The sequence below is a fragment of the Catharus ustulatus genome, chromosome Z (assembly GCF_009819885.2).
Source record: "Catharus ustulatus isolate bCatUst1 chromosome Z, bCatUst1.pri.v2, whole genome shotgun sequence".
Taxonomy (NCBI): domain Eukaryota; kingdom Metazoa; phylum Chordata; class Aves; order Passeriformes; family Turdidae; genus Catharus; species Catharus ustulatus.
The window spans coordinates 66,733,165-66,757,593 of NC_046262.2; the positions used below are offsets into that span (position 1 = coordinate 66,733,165).

Sequence of the window (24,429 nt, forward strand, 5' to 3'; positions counted from 1 at the left end):
CTTATCATGTTTAAGCTTTGCAAGTCAATCACATGCCTTGTAGACAGTCTCAGAAGAGTTAAGTGGCTTTTTTCTTTTTTCCTTTTTTTTTTTTTTTTTTCTGTGAAAGGGAAAATAACCAAAGAAAGAACCAAAGAAACACATAGCTTTTACTTACGAAGTTTTGGAGCAGTTGGGAGATTGGTTTCTGTTGCTTGTGCCTGAGATGCTGTGGTAGGCTCCAGGACGGGTGGTGACAGTGAAGGTGCGGCAGAGGACAAAAACCCAACATCTAGGATGCGGTTATACAGAGAAGGCTGGAGGAATGGTTTGGAGGGTACAAGTGAGCTGTCACTGTGCACTGTCACTTCAGCCTTGCTCTTGGGGCTAGGTACGAAGAATGGTGAGGCATACACCTCCGAAGGCACCCAGGCAGACAGAGCTGTAGGATCCACAGCACTCTTTGGGTCTTGTCCTATCCTCCCAGGGTCAAGGTGGGTAGGAGAGTCATACTCAAAAATCTTGTCCACAAAGACCCACTTGAGGCCAGCAATGCAGAGGCAAAGGCTAAGCAGGCAAGCCAAGATAGGGGCGATGCAGATCTTTTCAGAGTTGAGGCAGCCCTTCAGTCGCTCTGCCTCCAGGCACGCACAGCAGGTTGCGGCAAGGCCTGCTATCCCCTGGACCCTCCTGTCCTCTCTTTGGGTCCCCGGCATGCTCTCCTCATCTGGGAGCCCGTTGAGGGACGCAGCATCAGGGCTCAGCTGAGCTGAGGGGCTGGGGAAAGTGTCAGCAGCTACTTCAGACATGTTTAAGCATCAGCTCTCAAAACAGCTCACCTCCAAAAGGCCTTAACTCTATCACAGTCCATTACTGTGAGACACAGACAAAAAGAGACGGTAGTAATAGTCACAGTGCTCTGCAAAAATCACAGAGTGGGAGTCAATAAAAGGTCGAAGCTCAGCAACATCATCCAAACTGGGAGAGGAGTAACGCACAGGAAAAATTAGATCCCCCCGGTCCCTGTGCCCTCAAGACCTCTGTCACTGTCTCTGCTTCTCTGAAGTGAGAATAGCTTTGCAATTACTGAGCTCCTGTTTGCTAGCCACTTTTATAATTCCTTAAATGCCTCTCAAGCAATTCCAGCTCTTCTGCAGGGGGAAGAAACATTCCCCCAAATGCAAGCACAACAAAACAAAACAGGGGGAAGGAGGGTGATGAGATAAAGAAAACCACGAACACTGAACAAACTGACCGTATTAAGTAAACCAGTAGCCCAGAGCGAAAGGCAAGACTCTCACCTTGAGCATCTGAGGCTGGTATCTGCTTAGACGAGGAAAACAATTGTCATGCGGTAGAAGGAGCAAAAGCAAAATCTCTAACAACAGCGGCAACGGCAGAAGTGACAGTAGCAGCAGCATCCTGTCGTGTTACAGCGGCGGCTGAAAGAGGCTGAATCATTACAGAGCAGCAGGTGCTCGCTGTCTGAGCATCACTGCAAACAATATCATTACAGAGAGGTTTGAAAGCAACAGCGATGCCAAGACGGTGGTAACTCCCTTTATCTCCCCTCCCTCTTTGTCCTCCTTGAGCGCTCATTCACTTTCCTCCGTTCCCCCCCCGCCCCGCTCCCCCAGCCCCCTCGCAGCCTGTTTCCCTGATGTACAGACTCGCTCCTTCCTCCCCTACCCCACCCCCCGCACTCTGCAGGGCTGCTCTGAGTGAAATCAGTATACCCAGCAACGCAGGACTGTCAGTGACTTCCTATTTTATCCAATTAGGAGAAATAAAGGCCATCAAATCAAAGGGAGGGAGCGGACAGGAGTTGCGCACCCACCCACTCCCCCTCTCCAGGCAAAGCGTGGCCAGAGGCGGCGGCGGCCATCGATGGCAAAGTCCTCCGGCAAGGACCGGGTGTCGGTGGGAGCTCTTTGGGTTGGACTGGGCTCGCTTAGTCTGATATTCGATCTCTCCCAGGGGGAAAACCTCTTTCCAGAAGCAGTTTCTCCCTGCCTGACACCTAGAGACAGCTTTTCTTTCCAAGCTCCTGAGTAAGTTTTATTTCGTAGGAATAGGGCTGGAACGCATCTTAGATCAAGAAGAGGAAACAAAAAACCCCATTCGCACCTCTGATAAATTTTCATTCAAGTTACTGCAAAGATGTTTGCTTTTTTAAAAAAATCCATTTTACAACCTCCTTTCCAATCCCTTTTCCAAACCCAAAAAATCCCAGATTTCACACTAAAGTCAGTTCCTGAATGCACTTTTCAAGAGGTCACGTTGCTAGAACATATCCTCACTCACCTTAGACTAAAAAATAAAAATAAAAAAATAAACAATGTTATTATTTGTTATTATTTTTAATTAAAGGCTTATACTTTGTTTTAAATTTGGCTGTCATTTCTCACCTTAACTAATACATAGCACCATAATTTCCACCTGTGCAATATTACACAGGGGTAAATCAACAGTCCAGTTAATATAATAAAAGTAAGACTAAAATCAGATCTATTCCCAGTCTCTTTTGTTTCTCAAAGAAAAGTACAGCTGTGTAACAATAAAGATATGTATGAAAGGCAAGGGGCTTATAACACAATTTCCAGTTCCTTGAATTTAAGAAAAACACTGGCATTGAAGTTTTGCTGGTGAGAATCCCCCTTTCTCCTTATGCAGGATGCATAAGGAAACAAAGAATCAAGTGCTACAAATTGCTCTGAACTAATTTTTGTTGGTGTCTTATTTAGGCACATGAAAGGTAAATTCCTTTGTAGTTACGTATTTTTGGTAGTGCCAGAAGAGACATCTGGCTCTATCCATGTTCTCTCTCTGCCTCTAACTCCACTCCTGTCTCACAACCCTTCCATGGGAGCATTAGTAACATTTGCATGAAAAAGATTTATCAAAATCTCAATGAATCGTTTTTGCAGACTGTCATGTCAAGGACTAATTGATGGATGTCTGATCATAAAGCTTCCTGTGAGGCAGTGGTAGCCAACTGAAGTAATCACAATGCTACTACAATCAAGTGCTTGGAGCATTTACCTTAAAGCACAGCGAGTGATAACACTCCCTGAAAGAATGTAAAAAGATAAATCATCTTACAATCTAGCCTGCATTACCACTGAAGTGTCTGGTCCTTAGGTTAATGATGTGATCAGCAACCTCAGACAGAACAAACAGCTTGCACTGCATATTTACATACATGGCTTCTCTTATTACAAAGCACATGTTCACTTTTGCTGGCAATATCCTGCATCAGTGCAGCCTCTCTCGAGTATCTCAAAACCTATTTCAAACAGCATTAACAACACAACCTCTGTAGAAAGTGTAACATATCAATAGCATTGCTGTGACAGGTGTGGTAGTCTGTGGCTACAAGTCAGCATGGTTTCTATAGAAAGGATGTACCTTTTATTTGATTAATTGATGAATCTGGGAATACCAGACATACTTTCACACACCCAAGTTGTTCCTCAGGTGTGAAGCTACAGTGTCATTCTTCAAAGTGGAGCACAAGTCGAGAACCAGGGAACTGGGAATATACTATCCATTGCACAGATTAGATACTACAGCATCTGAGTACTTGGCAGAATTTTTATAACTTACTTTCCTTCTTAACCCATGTCTAATTTCTCAACCTTCCTACTTCCAGTAAGAGAATTTTCCCTGTTGACACTTCTCCGAGCCTGTGTTTAACCCACAGTCCTGTCCACATCTTTCCTGCACTGTTCTTTCTGGCAAACTGCCTGTACTCAATCTCCAGTAATCTTTGCGACCCTCCATCCTATCTGTACTTATCTGCTCTTCTTTAAGCCATGCTCCTGCTCTGCTCACATCTTCCTGGTGCTGTGCTGAACAGAAACGAACGTGGAGATCTTACACCTTCCGTGTAAGGGCTGCCACGAAGTTAAACTGAACACGCAGAAAGCTGCACAGCTGGACAGAGGTATGATGTACGACTTGCGCGGGGGACGCATTCAGGGCATGTGGGGGCATCGCCCCCTTTCTGACCCTGCTGCCGCAGGGGAATTGGTTCTTCCAAACGGCTCCTGCCTCAGCCTGGCTGGCTAAACTGAGGCTGGACAGTATCTCTCCTGCCTTTTCCGCCTGCACCGGCAGGCCCAGCCGGCCCGCAGCAGCTCCTCCCGGCAGCAGGCAGGCGGGCAGGCGAGCGGGCACACCCGCACACCCCCGCCGGCTCCGCGGCCGCAGCGTGCCCGTGGTCCCTGGCTCCCGGCCAGGCTGCAGTGCCCTCCTCCGCTGCGGGTCCCTTCCCCCGCCGCACCTCCAGCCCTGGCGCGCAGCCTGCCTGCCTCAGCATCGCGCAGCCGGCTCTGCCCAGACCTCCTCCCCCTCCTCCCCCTCCGCAGGGCAGCCTGCAGAGCTGCTTCAGCCCCCCAGCTCCGCAAGGACTACGGGGCCTGCGGCGAATGAGCGGGGCGGCACCCGGCGCGCTGCCCCCAACTCCGGGGTGCCTGGCGGCTCCCGCTATTCCCCGCCAAGAAGGGAGAAAGGAGGTGCTGAATCATCGGCCACCCATCCTCCCTGGCCCCGCTCCACAGGTGGCCAAAGCCAGGGCCAGAACACAGCCTGCCTGCCATGCTGCAATCCTGTACCTCACGGGCCGGTTCCTCCCAGCATGTTTTGGACCAAAACGAAACCCCGTGCTCTCCACTGCGTCGGAGTGGCTACGGGAGCACATTACTTTCTGAGTCAGCCCTCGAGGCTGCAGTAAAATCTGATTGATTATGGTCTCTCACTTTGTGTCTGAAGATAAAAGTATAAACTGAAGGTACATTTTGCTGACTTCTGAGGTCCTTTCTGTTCCCCTTGCCCCCAAAGCAATGCAGAAATGCTTTATCCTGCAGTTGCAGGCTTGAGCTTTTTCCATTTCTGTAGTGACACGCTAGCAGTGGCGTGCTGTGCTTAAACATGGATTCTGCCCTGGCTGTAGGAGATGAGGAAGAGTCAGCAACTGGCTCATTGGAAGAGAGACCCTGGAAGAAATCAAGTGGAAGCCTTGAAGGTAACAAAGTTTTTACTGGGGTAGCCCATTGGTGGTATATATGGTGGGATAAGGAAGGAAATTACTTGCTTGCTTGCAGTAAGGTTAAGTTTAGCGTGCAAAGATTTATTCCTGATTCCCACGTAGCTTGGGTATCTTCGGCTTAGAGGAAAATGCAGTTTGAGTCTACACTAATGAAGCTAATCTATGACTGAGATTTGAAATCCTGCCAAATAACAGGTTGAAACCAAGGGCCTTAGAAAACTATAATTTTATTTCATTGAGTGCTTTTGCAAGAATCAAGTGGGGGTTTTTTGCAAAGTTTCACTTCAAAAAAGCTTAAGAAAATATCACAAAGCACCAGTTTTATGGGTAGACTTCATGTTACCAAACTTCAGAGGACCATTGTCTCTGGCCAGCACAAAGATGTGATTAGAAGTGTGATTATTCATCCTGCAAACTAGAGCACAAGTACCATTTAACTCAGCTGACCTTTCTGTCATAATAAGACCCAAACCTGCTGAAAGTTCTGGAAAGTATGTTTGGTGAGTCATTCTTATGGAAGCCATTGGGTTTCAGATATCTATCTCCTTTAAATAAAGTCTCAATAGTTCACGAAAAGATCCTGTAAGAATTATCGACTGTCTTGCAACTGCTGGGACATTAGGAAATTAAAAAACCTCTTCACAAGTGGTTATTCATGGTTCTGCTGTAAGACAGCTTAAGAAAGAATACTCAGAGGACCATGCATCAATGCAGGACAAGTGATCAGCACCACCTTCCCCACACCACTGCTTTCCTTTAAGAACACACCCATTCTTCAGTAAGAAGCAACCAGCAACATGCAGCACCAATTGCTCCATCATGTGTTTGATTGCATCCCTTTTTCTACCATACATTGAGAAATTAAAAGCATTGTAACCAAGAACCTAAGAAGAAAAAAAAGTGCATGTTCATTAAGAAGAGATTGATGAGGTAGATAAAAGGATCGCTTTTTATTGATTGCACTTTCTTCAAATTAAATAAGTGCACTATATAAAGATGGAGGAGTGACCCAAAGAAAATGATCAGGCCCAATGAGCGACATCACTGCCAGCAGTCATGATGTGAGAAGAGTGAGCCATCACACGTGGTACAAAATGATTCATTTATTCATCCTTTGAGTGTTTCACCAATCTCCATTCCATAATCCATCTCCCTTGGACTGACGCCAACATTCTTTGAGTCCTTCCAAAAGCCCTTGCTAGGAACCTCATATCTCAGCTGAAATGGCCCAAGGAGAAAACTTCATTTTGCTTCTATACTGGTCTTGTCCCTGGCACTCCAAATGTTAAAATGGGACAAGCTGTCACTTGCACACAAACATCCTATTTTTCACCTGATGTAAAGCAAAAATAACATAGATGATAGTACTGTTTTTATGCTTCTGCCCATATCCATCACCTTCTGCCCTTTATTTGTTTTAAACCCTCTGCCCACTTGCAGCCATATATGACTGAGGACATGAAACATCAAGCCTCTAAGACAAGGCAAGAAGAGATGAACAGCAAAAACAAGCACATATTCAGGCACAGACATGAGGCTAAATATGTCAATGTCAGCAGAATCATTACTGTGCTTAATTTGGTGGGTATTAAGGGTTACTGTGGGAAGACCCCCGCACCCTCAGAAAACACAGAGGATGGGGACATGAAGAAGCTATTCTAACCCTCTTTGTATCCTCAAGCCAAACCAACTATATTGGATGCTAGTGTGTTGGAAGCAGGTCCTCACACTAACATTTTTCTTGGAAATGTCTGAAGAACAGTGTGCAAACAGCAATGATTCTGAAAGCATCTGAGTGTAAGCTCACGTTGCCTCTGTAGCAGTATTTTCTGTATTGGCATCACATGTACAGATCTACACCAAGCATTTACACTCTGTAAGTCCAATAGCTGTGTCTTACAGAAACAGTGATTTGAAAAAAACAACACAACTACAATGGATGTTCTAAGAAAAGTATATACTTTGAATAGCTACAGCCAGTAATTGAAACTGAAAACTGCCATAAAATGGGCTGTTATTTCAGGGAAACCAAAAAGGTGCTCTGAGTCTTTTCATCTTCAAGTGAAATGTAAGACACTGAGTTTCTTTCATCCTACTCTAAAGCAGAGCTAGTGGCACTACACAAGACACAGAAATAGGACATCAAACCATGAATGTCAGGGTTTTTCATCAATGGCAGTGACTCATTTCCCCAGTCTCTGCTAAGTCACAAAACTGGGATGGCCCCCACCACTGCTCAAGCTAATGACAATTATCTTGACCACATGGTAAAGGAACATTTAAGAGGTGCAAAGGCAAGTAATGCACTTTGCTGGGCTCTTCTGTCTGAGGGCAGAAGCACATGCAATTCAGATCTTTTTTTAATTTATTTGTTTGGGGGTTGTTTTTTTTCCTAGGTCTGACACCCCTTTCACTCTGTTACTGGAGTCTCCAGCAAATCTGCTGAGGCCGTTGTGATTATTTATTTTCACACCGTGGCAATGAGCTGGAGCAGCAGTGCTGCCACAGGTCTCAGGCTCGGTCATTCACTCCCCACCCACCTTAGCGCTCCAATGCATCTGCACCCCTGCTATTCAACCACTTTATTCAGACAGAAAAAATTCTTTACAAGTATTCGTTGGACAGTGGCAATTCTGCTACTTTTCACATGCTTAGCTAGGCAGGATTTTGTGCTGTCAGGCTTTGTATTCACAGTGCTCCGACTGCTGGCAGTGATAGTTTGAGTCAAGGTCCTGAAATCACCGAATCAAGGGATTATCCCTCCCTCATTGACACCCAGTTAATAAAATACTTAACCATGCAAGGACTTAAACAAGTGGTGAAATGCCTTCCTGATTAGAAACGGGCCACATCATATATCTAAGTGCCTTTTTGAATCAGAGCCTAATTCAGGAACTCAGAAGCATTTTTGGAGCATAGCGCAGTGGTTTCGTGATAAACAGTTTGGGCAGCAATATCATCCTTTTCTTCGTGTCTCCTTTTTTCCTGCTCCTTCTGTCACTTGCAGTAACATTGTTCAGCGTTAATTCCCATACTGGCCCTGTAAATATCTATCTATCTATCTATCTATCTATCTATCTATCTATCTATCTATCTATCTATCTATCTATCTATCTATCTAGGCTGGAAAAAAGAGAATACGACCATGCTCCAGAGGCCTGAAGTCCCTTGATCTTGTCTTTTCACTAAAGACTTTGCACAGCGATACCGTAACACAGAGCCTTTCCTGAATCTGGGCTTAGTTTAGGCAGAGGTTCATAGAAGATCCCAGTGGGATACACATCACTCTGAAAAATCTTGACTTTACTTACTGCACCTTTTGGGTTTTTTTCTATAAATAGAATTGTTTTTGTACCTGCATGTATTCTCAACAGCTGCTGTTTAAATCTTAAAGCACTTTACTTCACTTTTTAATATTCTGACCACACATGGAGTTTTTCAGCGAGTAATGTGTATTATGTGTATTCCGTAGTTTTGCTGCTAGAAAAGCAGAAAGAAAGAAGTCAAAGGCATGGAGCCAAACTACTGCATGGAGGAATTTCTCTATCATTAAATAAACACGTATTAATGATAGGACATAGTTGTGGCTTGGACTTTTAAAGTACATCTTACAGTACAGTTAGACTTTAAGAATCTGCAAATTTCAGAATTCTGATTGAAGAAAATATTATAATTTCACCTCAAGAGCTAAGAGCTTTGCTTGGCAACTTTCTATAAATACCTCTAAATAATGAAATTAATCCACCTTATCCTAAATTGAGATATTAATTCAATTACACTTGTTAGGTTCAGTTCTGGTCATGTCTATATGTTGCCTGATTATGCACAAGTTAGCAGAATTGAGATGTCCACTGTTTGAAACAGATAAGCAACACGATATTTTTTAAGTGTAAAAATTTATCAGTAACAAAAGCAACATCTCTCATCATGCTTCAGAATCTTAGTACATAGTACCATTTAATATTTAATGTTTAGTATTCTTTCTTAGTGCTTTCAGAAGGCCATAGAAAGCATGAATCACTCCTTTGGCAGTGGCTAGAAAGCTGTCAGTTTCCAGCAAATTAAGAATTCAAATAAGTATGACAAAGAAAATTTGATGTTTAGTAATGAGTTTTGAGTAGCCTAATCAAATATGATTTTATTATACAGTTACGTTTTAAATGCAAAGCCTAATGTGTCACATTTTTATCACTTCTGCATCCAGGGTCTTTTTTGTGCTCTGCATGAAAAGCATATGTACCCTCATTTTTCAGATATCAATTGATTTAAGGTAGTTAAATTTTCTCACACTCAGGACTTCAATGTTTGTGCATCAGGCTGAGTCTTGCCAAGAGCAAGAGAAGAAAATAGCAAAGAGGAAATTCTGAGACCTTAAAGAAAAGTTTATTTGCCTGATGCAGTTCAAAGCTACAGAGCAGACTCAGCGCTAAGCAGACCCTTACACCAGGATAAAGCAGATTTATTACAACTTGTTCGTATTTCACACATGGACATATAACAGCACTGGGCAACATGGGCTACTGTAATGCCGCTTTGGAAACATCCCCTTCTGCAAGACATTGAACAACCTAGAAACGAAGCATCAGAGACAGTGATAGAGCTGATACATGTATACATATACATCTGAATGAGTTTATAACTGTAATTTCATTTGAAGGATTCATTATTCCTGCAGCATTTCCTGCATTCACACTGCAGGTCATGTCCACTGGGGGTGCATTATGAGCGCCTGTGTTTCACCACAGAGGCTGCAGAGTGGCAGTGAGACTACAAAAACAGAAAGGAGAGGACAGCCTGTCTTCTTCCTTCTTCTTGAGGGTGTCTAAGGAATAAATACATTTACTCTTAAAGATTATTTGAAAAGGTGGTCCAGAGAGGTCCCCTGTATTCTGTGTTCCTAGCCAAGCTCATCCAAATTAGCATCCAGAGAGAAAGTCAAATAAAATAGAGCTGTCCTCATGCACACCATTGTAAGTATGCTATGGAAATGGTGGCCGCAAAGTGGAGGAGAAGGGAAGCCTACAGGGCTGTAAGAAATAGCAAAAGGCACTTTGTGTCTTTGGCCTGTATGTGCATAGATGAGATGAATAGCATCCCTAAAACCCTTTCTGATCAGGGCCATGGTTTGAAGCCAGACCTTATAAAACTCTGTTATTCCTTCAGAAATTTGCTTCTGCAAAGATGGGGTCAAATATCTTTCCAGTGTGAGCAAGATTTCAGCCTACTTAGCTGTGAAAACTGTGAGGATCTAATACAGGCTTTCACTTGAGAGATGCTTTGCTCTTGCTTAAACTCTGCATACTGCTTAACTGTTGCTTAACTCCAATTAAATTAAAAGCTGCCAAAGGGCAGAAAAACCTCTCAGTGTTTCTAATTTCAAACTAAATCCTTTGTCCTTCCTTCAGGGTTTCCAACAAAGGAATGACATTTTAACAACTTTGCACATGCTAGAGGAGAAAACAAGGATGTGACCAAAATAGATTCCATTCTAAAAGCACCAACTTCACAGGGTAAAGACCAAGCTCCCAAGAATGGACCAGGCTGATACCCATTCATGCAAAGCATTTCTACTTGTTCCACAAGCCTTCAGCTCAGTTAAGGAAGGAAAAGGCAGGAGGTCTTGAATTTTGAACTCTTTTTGCTTTGAAGAGTAGAGATCACTCTCCTGCTTCACTGATCAATTTGAAATCATTCTCTGGAGGCCTTGTTACTAACACTTGAAAGATACATGAAATTTGGTATATTGCATTCCTTTCCTTCATCAGACATCATGGTTTCATCAAGAAACCAGCCCTGTGCAGCTGCATAGAGTTCACTTGAGACTGCCTTGAAGAGTCCAATATGACAAAAATTAAAACAAGTGAACTGAAAAAACTTAAAATGTTTTGTCCTGCGTTGCTGAATATGTGCTAGTAACACTGCACAGTGCAGGTGTGAGAAGACAATACACTTCCCTTTCTAAACTAGCCCGCTTAAAGAAGTGCTAGTATTATCCCAACAGTGACTATTAGGGTTAGGCATGGGCTAATTAAAAACCTATGCAGCTGGGGTCTTCTCAGCATTAATAATTACTTGTATCTGTTTCCACCACCTACCACCCCCCACCTCCATCTTCTTTCCTCCTCTAACAAAAAAAAAAGTAATCTCTGTGCATGTATGTAATTACAGGAAACATTATGCATTATTAATGTGGCTGCAGCAGACAGAAAGTTCAGGTTTACTGCTTACCAGTGTAGAGGAAAGTTGTAGCTACTGGCAACAGTCAGTTTGCCTGTGCATTAGATAATGAGACAGTTTTCAAGAGTTCCAGCTGAAGAGGCTAAATAATACCAGCTATTTGGAAAAGCACAGAAGCTGGAAGGAATGATGCATCTGAATCTACCATTGAGATGGACAACAATGGACAATCTGTAAGAATTATTCCAGGAACAATTAACTTGTGACAATAAGGTTATGTATTTTCTTTTATCCATGAATGTGATTGTGTTCAAAAGCAATTACAAAACCTGGAAGTCTCCAGAGGCCAGGCAGAGAGGAAACAGGTACAGATAGTACCCCATGAGACAAAGCACCCCAAGTAAAGACCTTTACCATGCCTTTTTCCTACCAAAACAACAGTGTTCACAGTGAGCTGGAAAAAGTAAGCATGCATGTCCTGTGATTTCAAGGAATATCAGACAGGTTAGGCCAGCAGTGCTCATTTCCTGGCACACCAGTGATCTATGATTACAGACAAGTATCTGTCAAACTGGTATCTGTACATTAATGCTGAAGAAATGCCTTTCAGATGTCGTTTTCTGTTGCTGCTACACAGCACAGAAGATGGACACAGAACCAGAACTCCTGAAATGAAGGCTTAGAACAGCAAAAATATACTGCATGACTTGAACAAGTAATAAAGTTACAGAGTAGATACACGGATTAAAATCACAGACACTAATTCAGACCTGCTTCCCCAGCAGGATGCCTTTGTGCAATTTCAACCTGAGTTCCCAATTTCTTTTATTCTCCTCCTCAAGGAGTTCCTTTCTTTGTACAAAATTTGCAACTGCTCTTGATAAAGTGCCTAAAATGAAAAAATTATAAGCAGCAGCAGGAGCTGTCCTAAAGCTGAAGAGTCAGAAGCTTCTCTCCCAGACTGCTGACGTATCTCACAGATTTCAGCAATCTGCCAAAAATACTCAAGTAGACTCCCTTCCCAATAGGTCAAAGGGGAGGACCCTGGCCTGCATTCAGAACCAAAGGGCTAGCTAGCATGAAATTTGGCATGCATGCAATGTTAAAGCTTTGTTATCCCAGATCACTTGCATGTTACTGAATAAGCGCTGGAAAGGATAGTCACGACACCTACCATTTGGTTTGTAGTGCCTCACTTCACCCTGCTATCTGCCAGAACCTCCCTAGTGGCTTCTTGCCAAATGTTTGTTCTTCCCACAATGGGAACAGTTGGGCATAATGGAGATTAGGGTAAAAAACACTGCAGTTTTGCCTTTGTAGATGACTTTCTCTGATTTGAGTGGCAACAGTTAACTATGACCTTTTCAGCTACCCACGGCCATTGACTATTTCCGTACTGAAGACAGGCTTTTTAATACCACTGTGAGGAACAGTGCTCAGATGACAGAGAAATCCTTTGGTAATTATTTGGGCTAATCCTATTAGGAAAGAAAGGCTTTTCAATCGCTAAAGCAACAAAAAAAACCATCCAGAGAAGAAGCCCACTACTTCAAATTAAACCAACATTCCCATCCAGTCCAGGATTATTATTGTACATAAGAAAAGTTTTGTTAACTGAAATGAAAAAATATTTAACATTTTAAGAAGTTTATTTAAAATTTTAAAAATGCATTTGAAATATGTACAAATTCAAAAGCCTGCTTGCCTGCATGTATTTTACTTGCAGTTTACTAGTCCACAGTTCTACTTGTATATTTTGTGAGTAAGAGCAAGACTTTTACAGAATGGCATAATTTTATAAGGATTTTGCTTAGGCTCCAAATTTATGCTACAAGAGAGGAAACAATTTATGTTCCCAAAATCTTCTGTTCTTTTAATGCTGTGATAGCATGGTGGTAGAATTAACTCTTTCATGTGCTCATCAGAAATTCAGCTAAAGTGTTCAAAATGACAGTAACTTGATTTATTGAGCAATAAAAGGAATTATTCTTCTATGGCCACCAGCCAAACAAGCAATCTTTTAATAAGGCATGTGCAGTCGCTGCATTTCCTTTATGAGAGAGATAGAAAAAAAAGGACGCCAGTTTAAAATAAAAAAATTGTATTCACTTAAAATTGATCTAACTTGGTAAACAGACAGATCCAACCATGTTGCCTTGAGCATTTTCATTTGCCTTCTCACACCTGCATCTGTACATATCTCTTCTCCATTCCTTTCCCTAGAGGGTCCTGGATGAACCAGGATCCTTCACAGATCCTTTTGCCATCATAGACTTCACCCAATGTGTTAATAGAAGCTTTTGGTTTTATTTTGAAATGACCTTCATAGCTAACCTTTTCTCTCCTTTGGGAGTCTCCTTTCTCTCCCGAGATAACACTTTAGATACTGGCACTACAGACTGTTTCAGGAAGAACTTCCAGGTTCCTCTTGCAGAAGGAAGTCTCCAACTTTGCAGGAAATAATGATATATTTTTTATATCAGAGAGGTGAATGCCACTGAAAAATTTTTTGAAGACTTCATAAAGAGAGAAGAGACATGGTGAACACATCCAGGAGATGGACAGGCATGGAGACAACTTCCCATGCTCCATTTTAGTCATCTGCAGCATGCTGGCTGTCTGCCTGGCTTCCCACTCAGCACATGATCATGAAACAACTTTTGGCAATTGTTTAGACTAATCCTTGTAAGAAACAATTTTAGTTTTGAGGCATCTAAAGTCTTTCTGGGTGTCCAGTGGGGTTTCTGCACATGCATTTCAGAATTCACGGGTCAGACCCTCAGGAGCCAACTGTTGGTCTGGGATTCCCAGCCTGCAACACACATGCAAGTCCTAAGGCATGTGCTCAAGGTTGCTCAGGAAATTTTTCCTCTGACCAGTGTCTTGTCAACATTCAATTGCTAGGCAGTCTTTTTTGAGCAGAAGAATATGTCTTTGTGACTGTTGTCCCTGTGATACATTTTTGCTTTTGCAGATGTACCAACTCCCTTAAGTTAGAAAAAATCAAAGTAGGACTGCATATCTGTTAAAGACTCTGGCAAAGAAAAACTGTTTGATACCTGACCAGCAGTACCAGTTGTGTTTACCCTGAGCATGAACATGAAAACTCAGGAGAAAGAGGCAGATGCTTTGTGGGACCTCTCTCCATTTATTTAGCAAATATACAAGTAACTGCAAGATTTCTTTACAGCCTATCACATAACGAAAACACAGCAAAATATTTTTGGAAGTGGAGGGAAATATTTTCATAAGTAGTGAGAGAATGTGAGAATATTTTATAAAAGCTAGGGCCATCTGAAAAGTACATTGCTGCTGTCAGTAATTAATTCATGAGTTATAAAACTCAAGTAACTAATATCGAGCCTGTCTTCTTTTATAGAGCGGTCTTTCTAGCTGAGATCAAACACATTGTTTAGTGAATCAATCTGTTTCCCCTTCCCCACAAACATTCCTATTCAAACACCTACATTTTTTCATAGTAACATTATGCATTGTGTCTGAAATTGACATGATCATGGAAATTCCCAAAGGAATCTGGAGCACGGCTCATGTTGCTCTTGCTGCACAGGAAATGTAACCATTCCTACTCATCCTTCCTCTATAATGAAGAGTCAGATTCATTGTCTTGCTGTGCTGAGGAGGAAATTGCTGCATAATCTCCTTTCACAGCTAGACAATCCCCTCTTTCCAAAGCAGGCTAAGCATGCAAATTCTCCAGACATATTTGATGAATTTCTAATCACAGTGGGTGAAACGACAGGGCAAAGGCGAGTGTCAGTGACAGAAGCCTTGTGCTAATTTCCTGCTGAAGACATTGTTTTCCTTGTATATCCACCCACATATTAATTGTGGGTGATACATATTAATTATATCTGCTCTGGGACAAATAAACCATGATCAGGTCAAGCTGTGACCAGTCTTAAGGTCAGTTAGAAGCCTTGAAAAGACTGACACAGGGATATTTTTCAGCATTTCACATGGACTGCAAAATGAGGCACCCAAGCCTTCCCAGTTTATGATCTTACATCACCAGGGTAGTGAAGGGAGTGCCTTCAGACAGTCAGGGTATACCCTTCCATCTCTTGACCTAAGAGAAGAACCTTTGTGAATGGTGAGGAGCAGGCCAAATTATGCCTCTGCAGCCTGTTAGGTGATTTTACAGTCCTCTGCAATAAGATTTTCCTGTATGGGGAATAGAGACATTTCTTTTTTCCAGGCAGATACAGAAGACAAAAACAAAATCTGTCATCAAGAAGCACATATTTGCTTAGATCCATTCAAGTAGAGTTCTTTGGGAAATTTTGAGAAAAGATTTGGTAGTTGCATGGAAGGCAGGAACATTCCCACTCTAACAAAAACAAATGCTTCTTCTGCCAAGCTAATAACCTCATGGTGCAGCATATATGTCAATAGCTAAGCACAGGAGGGCAAGGATGACATTTTCTAGGTAATGAAGCAAGTCCACAGTTTTCCACGAGGACTATTTTTGCACCTGTCTCTCCCTTTTTGGCCTTGCTTACAGAGAGTGGACAGTAATCAGTAAAGTACTGACATAAACTGGAGAGGCCAAACAAGGTTACAGAAAGTAATACCAACAAGACTACAAAAGAGACAAGACTCCTCATAAATTTAACTAGAGAAAAAAAGGAGTTAGAAAGGTTGACTTCCCTCTCATGGTCACAGTGTAGGAGAAAATTCATTCAGCAAAGGCATCATCTTTTTGTTGCGTCTTTCCCCAAGTCCTTGAGACACCAGTTGCTGCCTGTGCCTGACACAAGAACACAGGGCTTGGTGGGCACTGGGGCTGGCCAGCCTGCCTGCTGATGCATGTTTCTGGCTGTTCTGCTCCCCCATCATCTGTGAGCATGGGCTGGTGGCAGAAATTCTGCCCAGCATCAAACGTTGCTTTCCAGAATAGGTCAGCCACCCTTTCTTCCTGTGGCCAGGTAGAGTAGGTAGAGCACCATGACTGCTTGGCACGTGGTCAGTTTGACTGGCTGACAGCTGGGACTTTTGTCCAAGATATTTCAGTTTTGACAGTTCACATTGTGTGCAGAGATTGTGCTCAAAAATATTTGAAACAACTATTTTCTGCAGAACATGATTCTGACTAGGACTGAGAAGAAAGAGTCCTCAAAGATCAGAAAAGCATGCAGAGGCTCTTTTAAAACTCATAGGACCCTTATTAGTCAGTGTTTCTCACAAATACTGTAATGTACTTTGTCACACTGACAATTTCATGAGATAAAAAAAGGGGAGGTGCTAGAATATGGCATTGTCTAAGAAGGGAGTGATGAGATCTGATTGAGACAGAGGCTAAGCAGAAACGCCTGCTCACACTACGATGCTTTCCTCTCCTTTCTGTTTATACTATCTTTTCCTCTGATTCACCACCCCTTCAACACTAGGATAGAGCGGATGAGCTCTAGAGCAGCAGGTCTAAAGAAGTGATAACCAATTCTCTGCTTGCCTCCCATTTCAAAGTTAGCTGATGCCCATTTCTTCTTAAAGATCTTTTACAAGAATTCTCTTCTTCCTTAAGGAATCTCAAATTTTTCAGCAATTGTGTGTGAATCATCAGCTCTGGCTAATGTGTTTCTACTGGAGTTACTAATACCACATTGTGTTCTGAAAATTTGATGACAGTAAAAATATTTGACTCTCTCTTTCTGACTTTTTTTCTCCACCAGATAAAATTCTTCCTCCTTTACTTCGTACATGATACACTTGGGTTGTTGTGAATGGCAATCTCATCTTTTACAAGACATTTACAGATAATAAAAGCTATTCCTCAGGATGAAACAGCATTCACAGGAACAGATTCTTATCAAATTAAAAGGAAAGACTCCCTTCCCTGTACACAGCCTTCCTTACTGACCATCTGCTAATAGTGTCCATGTGCGTATGAAATTCATTTGCATATTTAAATTGAAAAGCTCCATTTGCTCAGCCTGCCTATAACTGTGCTCTCTTCTGGGGTGAATATTAGGTCTCTGATGTATGCATATTATCCAGTGAACATATAATTGCAAATGCAATCCACATCCAATTATCTAGAGTTTTACTGCATATTTTCTACATATAACTCAAGCAGTAAGTACAACAGTACATTAGCTCTCCAGGTGTCTGTTTGGCTGGAAGAATTAGTAGGGTGTTGGCATTTAGCTCTTGACCTTGGAAGTATAATTCAGTCATGGTGCTGCTGCCAGGATGAGAGGTCACTTACATACTTGATGCAGAATACAGACATTGTGGGTAAGACACTAAGAATCCTCTCCATCTGACAGAAACATGCAATTGGACAGGTTAAAGTAAACAGTCCCTAACCCATGTCTAATTTATCTTGCCTCCAGGAAGAAATTTCATCAGTACATAGACGAAATGCACTGGCTGATCAACATGGAGAGGATTTCAGAATTGCCTCCCATGATGCTCAGGATTGATCTGCCACTCTCAGTGATCACAGCTACACTGGCATGACTACTAGTCCACCAAAAAAGATACAGAATCTCTGTTCACAGCATTCCTTCCCTGGATCTGTCTTAACCTGTTCCCTCCAAAGTGAGAAATATTTAAACGAGTTACAGGGATGTACTCTGCAGATGCAGCTTGCCTGGTAGCCAAGAACAGCATCTGATTCAGAGCTCATTACACCAGGGATCTGAAGCACCAGTTCTTCATCAAGACAGATCGACATGCATTTGAATGAGCTGCATCACTGCTCAAGGCAACGCTTCATCCTTCCTGCAAGATTAGTGTTTAAGATTCTTCTGGCCTCTCACAGTCTCTGAGACAACTGTTATCTTTCTGTCTGTCAAGTATTAGTTGCCACTGTGTCATCTAATGGGTTTTGTGTAGATCATTAAAATATTCAAGAACTATGCATAGCCTCCAGCTTGTTTTAAGCCAAATATTTCCCCAGTGGGAAATGGAAGGAAACAGCCATTCCAGGGAAATAATAAAATAATAAAAGTAATACTAACAGTATAAAAAGTACAGTGCAATATTAGACTCCAATCCTATTTCACTCTGTGGAATCACTCCATGTTTGTACTGTTTTAAATAACATAAAATATTAAGGAATTGAAAACAATCAGTGCAAGTTTTGGACTTTCTTAGAACAGAAAAAGGCAGCAGGGGGGTGGCATTTAATCAGGAGAAAGCACCAGACATTTAAAGCTACTGTTCTCTCAGAACAATAACTAAACTGTTGAACTGATGTCCCATGGTACTGGATGTCAGTGTTTGAAAGCTTAGAACAGAATTTTAGCCACAACTGAAAGAACATTCTCAGCTACCATATATAAAAACATTGGTATTTAAAAAAAATAAAAACATCACATGTGGTTAGCTCACTTCTGATTTGAAAAGACTAGAAAAAGCTTTCTGTCACTGGCAGTTTGTGCCACAACCGGCACCAGTAGATCAAGATGTAGCTTTCTACAATGCAGATATCTGGGTATCTGCCTGCAAAACAGATATTATTGAAAAAACACCCTAGTATTTCCTCCCTGGAGTATGACTTATCCTTTTCTTTTAGAAACCAACCATTCCAGTAATAGTCCTCATCAAATATGCTGTCATTTTGGAAAGCTCATCTAAACACCTGTCAGACTGTGATATTAAGAGTCATGTTTTGGATCATTGTGAATACTACCAGAAAGGTATCAGTATTAGACTTCAGAGTTCAGATTAGAGTTCAGTCCACTTTATAAACCTCAGAAAAACAATCCCTGTATTAAATATTGAAGGGCTTTTACCATCCCATGTATAAATGGTAAATTTTTAGATAACCTCAACAGCACATGGTATTGGTAAAAAACTTTAGGCTGTAGAGCTGTGTCCAGTCAAATAATTTCTTACTCAACATCAATTCTGAACATTTAAAGCTCAGGAGCAAGGAGTTTTTCTGTGTTGAGTAAATGAAACAGAAACAAATGGAAAAACAAAAGAGCCAAATGCTTAGGGTTGGGAAACAGCTGTCTTCTCGCTTGGCTTGGACTGTAGTCCAGTAGGTGTTATCTCACATCTCTGTTCAAGAGCAGTGACCATGTTCTCTAAAGTTGGGAGGGCTGGGGTGTTAATACCAGTGGCTTTTTGCCCCGCAGATACAGAGTCATTGGGAAGGCTGGGGTGGGATAGGGAGCCTGACTGCTCAGGTGTTCTAACATGGCTCAGTAGGAAAGGAAACAGATCATGTTCTCAGTCTAAGGGCAAGCATGACTAGGCTATATCTACATCACATACCACTTCACTGTGGCTCTCCTCTTCATTAAAAAACACTTACATGTGTCTTCTCCCAGTTCTCAGTGTCTAAATTGCAGAGAGAGTGAGTCTCAGTCCATCCAAGTGGTGTTTTTATGGCATTACTACAGCTTTATGATTAATTCCTTCTGGCATAGTTAAAGACACCTATGAGTCTTTGGGGGTTGCAATGTCTTTTGGGATGATATGGGAGAGCTGCTCAGAGTCAAGGGAGCTAGGCTGTCAGGGTGGTAAAGATCTCAGCGCACTTAATCCTTCATATTTTGCTCAGCTGTCTTGAAAATCAAAAAGTTGCTGGCATGGCCCAAAATGACACAAGAAAGCACATTAATGATGACAGTGGGCAAGCACTGCTTCCGCACTCCATCTCACTGTTCAGCCTCACTCCACACAGCACCCTAGGTTTAGCCTTTATGATCATCATAAATTAGAAATCACCCATGCTATTTTAGCTTGCAACAGAATTGATAAAGTTTGGAAATTGGGTGGCTGAGAAAGTTTCCTCTTTTCTAAAAGGCAGATCCCCGTAGAAGGAAAAACTTGGAATTACTTTACCAAAGGATCTCAGACAGCTGGATACTGTGATCAGTATAAACTACGAGTAGGGCCTATGAGCTCTGTATATCCATAATGAAGCTGAAATTACTAGAATGAAGAGTGGGCAGCCACAAAAAGAAAATCTTACGAGGAAATGCAAGAGCCTTTACATACATACATAGTAACTGAAAGAAAATACTGATATCCATCAGACAAGATTCAAAGAACGATTGCTCTAGGGCATAGCTTTCTTTTCAAAAAACACGGAGTAGATGATTTGTGATACTTGCCAGCTAAGGTGGATGCAACTCGAAGTTACTGACTAGCTGAGTACTGTGAAATATTTAGGAAGATGCAAACCTAGAAGGAAGAGCACACTGTAAAAGGCTGCTCTTTAATTGCTGCAATGACTACAGTGATTCCTTCTCCTTGCTGTACAAGGAGAGAATGTCAAGAACAGCAGAAACCATTAAGAACCTCCGGGAACATTTTGATAATGAAAGTCACAGGAGATATAACTTTCCCATTTTGCATCCAATTAGAAGAGGTTACCAAAAGGCAATTTAGAAGAGATGTGGACATGAAGGATAGGATAATAATTTCTTCCTGAGGGTGTAGCTTGGCTCCCACTGCACTATTACAATACTGCTAGGTAGGAATATGAAAGAAGAGTGTTGCTTTTAATTTACCTGATAGAAACTGCTGTAGTCTAAATTAAGTTTAAGTCATAGAGTGTCACTGTGTTTGTGGAGAAGCTAATGAGGGGACACGGTGATGGCTTTTCAAAGCCATGCATCTATGGAAAGTTCACTTTTATGTGTTCACTACTCAGACTACAGCTTTCAAATAACTATTTCTGTGATGCAGCTTACACTTTTTAAGAAGCAAATAGTGATTTATCAAGGGGTTTTTCTTAAGTAAGTGGAAACATTCAAAGCCATACACTTTTCATGTTATTCTGAAAAGTAAAAGTAGCTTACTTTTCTGTTCATCTTTTATCTACCACTGTGTTAGTCTTTGTTCCCTCTCCCTAGACATCACCTTCTGCCTCTGTGATTGACCAGAACTGCCCAAATTTGAAGCTCATAACGAAAACAAAGCAATGGATCCAGGCTCTTGACTTCTTTGTATTAAACCAAATTTGTGTTTCGGCTTCATGACAGACTTCCCTGCCAGTCCATGAGCTTGAAACAACCCTTTATGGACTAGGGCCCTAGTCCACGGACACGGTGCCTGTTTACAGCTGAAGCAGACTATGATTCCTCTGGGAAGAATGCAGACTAGAAAGCCCAGAACACACCATCTAAGAAAGCCTGATCTGTATGCCTCCCTGTCAAAGGGACCCCAGCAAGCCTTCAGGCCTGGTAGAATAACTCAAATTTGGTAACCTAAATTCCCTTTGGGATTTTTTATCTCTGTTGGACCTTTCCCTCTAAACCTGAAATGAGAAACTCCACCTCTAAAAACAAGAAAGTGAGATGTCATTGTGTCTTTCTGAGGACAGAATCCTGAAGAGCACAAAGGAACTTGCATTGCTAGTCTCTCCTGCGGTTAACACAAGAGAGTGCCTCAGGGTAAACTCTTTGGGGACAATAGATGGAAGACAAGGAGATTAATAGAATATCTGGACTATAGGGATAAGCTGGGAACTCATTATTGTATTAAAATACAAATATTATTTTGTACCCATGTACACACTCATAATTTTTGTTGGTTGATAGTATCCATCGTTCATACTTGTTCTGAGCTCTCTGTCTCCCTCATGCCTTCCTAGAAAACACTGACAGTCTTGATTTCCGTATGGATAATGTAATGAAATAGATGCACGTTTCTGTCAAGGTTGCATATTTCATTTTTGTTCACAGACTGCTGCCCTACTGGTATGACTGCCTGTTGTGGATCTTTACTCTGTAAGAACTGCCCTGATGCCTCAGAAGAGGGAGTATTTTGAGAAGGCTGATCCAGTACCACAAGGTATGTTCACAGTTCTACCCAGAAAGAGTATAGCCCGGAGAAACAGGAGTCCTTGAGGACCTGTTTTTGTCACAGTGACAGTACCAGGGTCTTCCTCAGAAGACACAGTGACCAAACAACCACAATCAAAACACCAGCACACCCCTGTGCTACATGCTTGTGTCCTCCAGCATAGCACAGGCTTTGCTGGCAGATCAGAAAGATGCTTATTTTGCTCTCAGGTGGGCAAATGGCATGTGTCATTTCAGCAAAATATGAAGAAGAAGTCAGAAAGACACAAATTAATGCTTTTTTAGGAAAGAATTTGCCAAGATTTGACCTTGTGGGAAGAACCTGAGAGAAACCAGGCCTTACTAACAGACTGTAAAAGATAAATTCCCATATGATTTGCAGGGTCTCAGAAAAAAGAGTCCAGACAGACTGAGGGTTCCTGATGAAAGCTGGGGATGGAGCCCACACTTCTCCAGGTGAGGCATGCACTGACAATGTGACTTTTGGACAGCTACCTTGGTGTGAGGAGGCTCCCCCACTCCACCACTAAGCACACACACAGTCTTCAAAAATCCTTTTGCTGAAATATAGGAGGAGTTTCTGGAGTTAGGATCTTGGAGAAGAAAGGATCCTCAACGTGTTGAAGGCAATGTGATGTGGGCTTGAGAAATTCCTTGAGAAATACTACAAATAACAGAAATCTGTGAAGTAGATTTTGTGACATGTATTCCACCAGAGTAGGCTGCCATATATTTGATAACCCTTTTTATAGTGTAGTTCATGACCTTGGGAAAGCTCATCTTTAAATAAACAGACACAAACCATTGCCTTCACACTTAAGTGCATATACTTTATAAACTTTTCTATGTAACTATATTTATACATAAACCATAACTGCCTCATTATATACAAATGCTGAGGCAAGTGCCAGCCTTACAGATTTATTCTTACATACACAAATACACAGCAACCTAAAGCCAGTGTCCTTAAAACTCTTCCACTCTGTGTTTAAGCCATACAAATTGTTACACTTATTCCTTTGTGACTGTTATGTCAGCTTCTTCCAATTTTAGCATTTCTTACACTCATCATTGCCTTTTACCTCTCTGACCTCCTTGAAGGAAACAAAGAAAAGAAACCCCAGCACAGAAGAGAACTGACTTTATGCTGTTCTCTGAAGTTTGACAGGTATGAATTTCCCAGTGGAGTGGCCCAACCCAGCTGGGGCTCTCAGTGACAGCACAAGCTATCCTTCAAGAGCAAGACTGCAGGACCAAGAATGCAAGTACAGAAAACCCTGCTAGAGTAAGTGGCTTAGGAGAAGGCATTTATTGTCACACCATCTTTAGACTGGGAGTCATACAGAAGATTGAAAGCCATGTCTCTGGGAGGTGTTACCTATTTCCATGAGTTTGCTTTATCTGTGAAATACAACTGTGGAAAACAGGGTTTGTCATGACAGGTGAAATCATAAAAGTACTGAAGTTACCACTGCATTGTCCACTGTTGTTGGTGTCCACCATGAAGAATGGAACTGTAACATACTGTACACTGTGGTAGGTTATAACCAAAGATTGTCACTTCCTCACCACTGCTCTTTCATTAGGATTTCACTAAATAGGAAACTCATTTTACATTGAACAAGAACTAGTTATCTGACCCTTCTCTTAGTCACTCACCGTGTCCTTAGAATAAAGCAAAATATTCTCTCCAGAGACCATTATTCAGAGAAATAAATGCACTGAAATGATAAAGCAAAATGCACAAGATGATACTGTGTTTTCCTCTGACCCACTGTCCCACCAGCGCATGAAGTATATGGCTTTCTTGGAGAAGTACCTTTTCAATGTACGGCACAGATAAATTAAATTCTGATAGCTGAAGATGTCAGATAAATTTTTTACAAAAGCAGGAGTTGGGAGTCCTGCTGTCATACCACAGTTGCAAACTAAGTAATTGCCTTCCACATCTGAATTCCTTCCACTTTATCAATTGGTTACAGTATTTTCCTCAAGTGACTGTACACAGTTACTTAGTATCTCATTAAAAGAATCTGTTTTTTCACCCCAAAATAGCTGCATTTCAGGAGTTTCTGAGGTGGTACCATTGTATATTCAAATTTTATGACAAAGTGGCGAAGGTTTTTAGAGATAAAAGAAGTTGAACATGCGTTCAATGGTTACGCATTATCCCCTAATTTTTTCTGATCCTTGCACTGTGTGGCAGCACTGTCAATCATACAACCTTCTTTGCCTCTCCATTGTAGAGGGAACACTAGAAATTAACATCTGTCAAACTGAGAATAAAATGAAACCAAACAAAATAAACTAACTTAATACAGTAAAATATATATATATACTATATTTCACTATACCGCAAGATACCTAGTCATCAAGTCATGCTGTATCTTAAAGGAACTGCAATTCATATGGACCTCAGTAACTAGGGAAGACTTT

The 24,429-nt window shown here is 41.7% G+C and overlaps 1 protein-coding gene and 1 long non-coding RNA gene across 17 annotated transcripts in view; one reads left to right on the top strand and one right to left on the bottom strand.

The window, feature by feature from the left end:
• NRG1 (neuregulin 1) overlaps nucleotides 1-24,429 on the bottom strand; it is a 462,970-nt gene that overhangs the window by 101,949 nt on the left and 336,592 nt on the right. For 2 of the 14 annotated variants that reach the window (XM_033084633.2, XM_033084628.2), the window contains exon 1: nucleotides 158-1,572. The exons of 7 other annotated variants lie outside the window; for them this stretch is intronic. In XM_033084633.2, the coding sequence (XP_032940524.1) occupies nucleotides 158-788 (631 nt within the window). In that variant the 5' untranslated portion in view covers nucleotides 789-1,572. Of the gene's footprint in view, nucleotides 1-157; nucleotides 1,579-24,429 lie in introns of those variants that run through there. 5 more of the 14 variants (XM_033084630.2, XM_033084629.2, XM_033084642.2 and 2 more) reach the window with 5 other exon arrangements.
• LOC117010312 lies at nucleotides 3,664-23,638 on the top strand. 3 transcript variants are annotated; one of them, XR_004420607.1, is made up of 4 exons: nucleotides 3,664-3,925; nucleotides 4,934-5,005; nucleotides 21,874-21,982; nucleotides 23,154-23,638. It is a non-coding gene; the product is annotated as an uncharacterized LOC117010312 (long non-coding RNA). The 3 variants fall into 3 exon arrangements; XR_004420608.1 differs by lacking the exons at nucleotides 21,874-21,982; nucleotides 23,154-23,638 and adding an exon at nucleotides 17,560-18,083; XR_004420609.1 differs by lacking the exons at nucleotides 21,874-21,982; nucleotides 23,154-23,638 and adding an exon at nucleotides 16,897-17,053.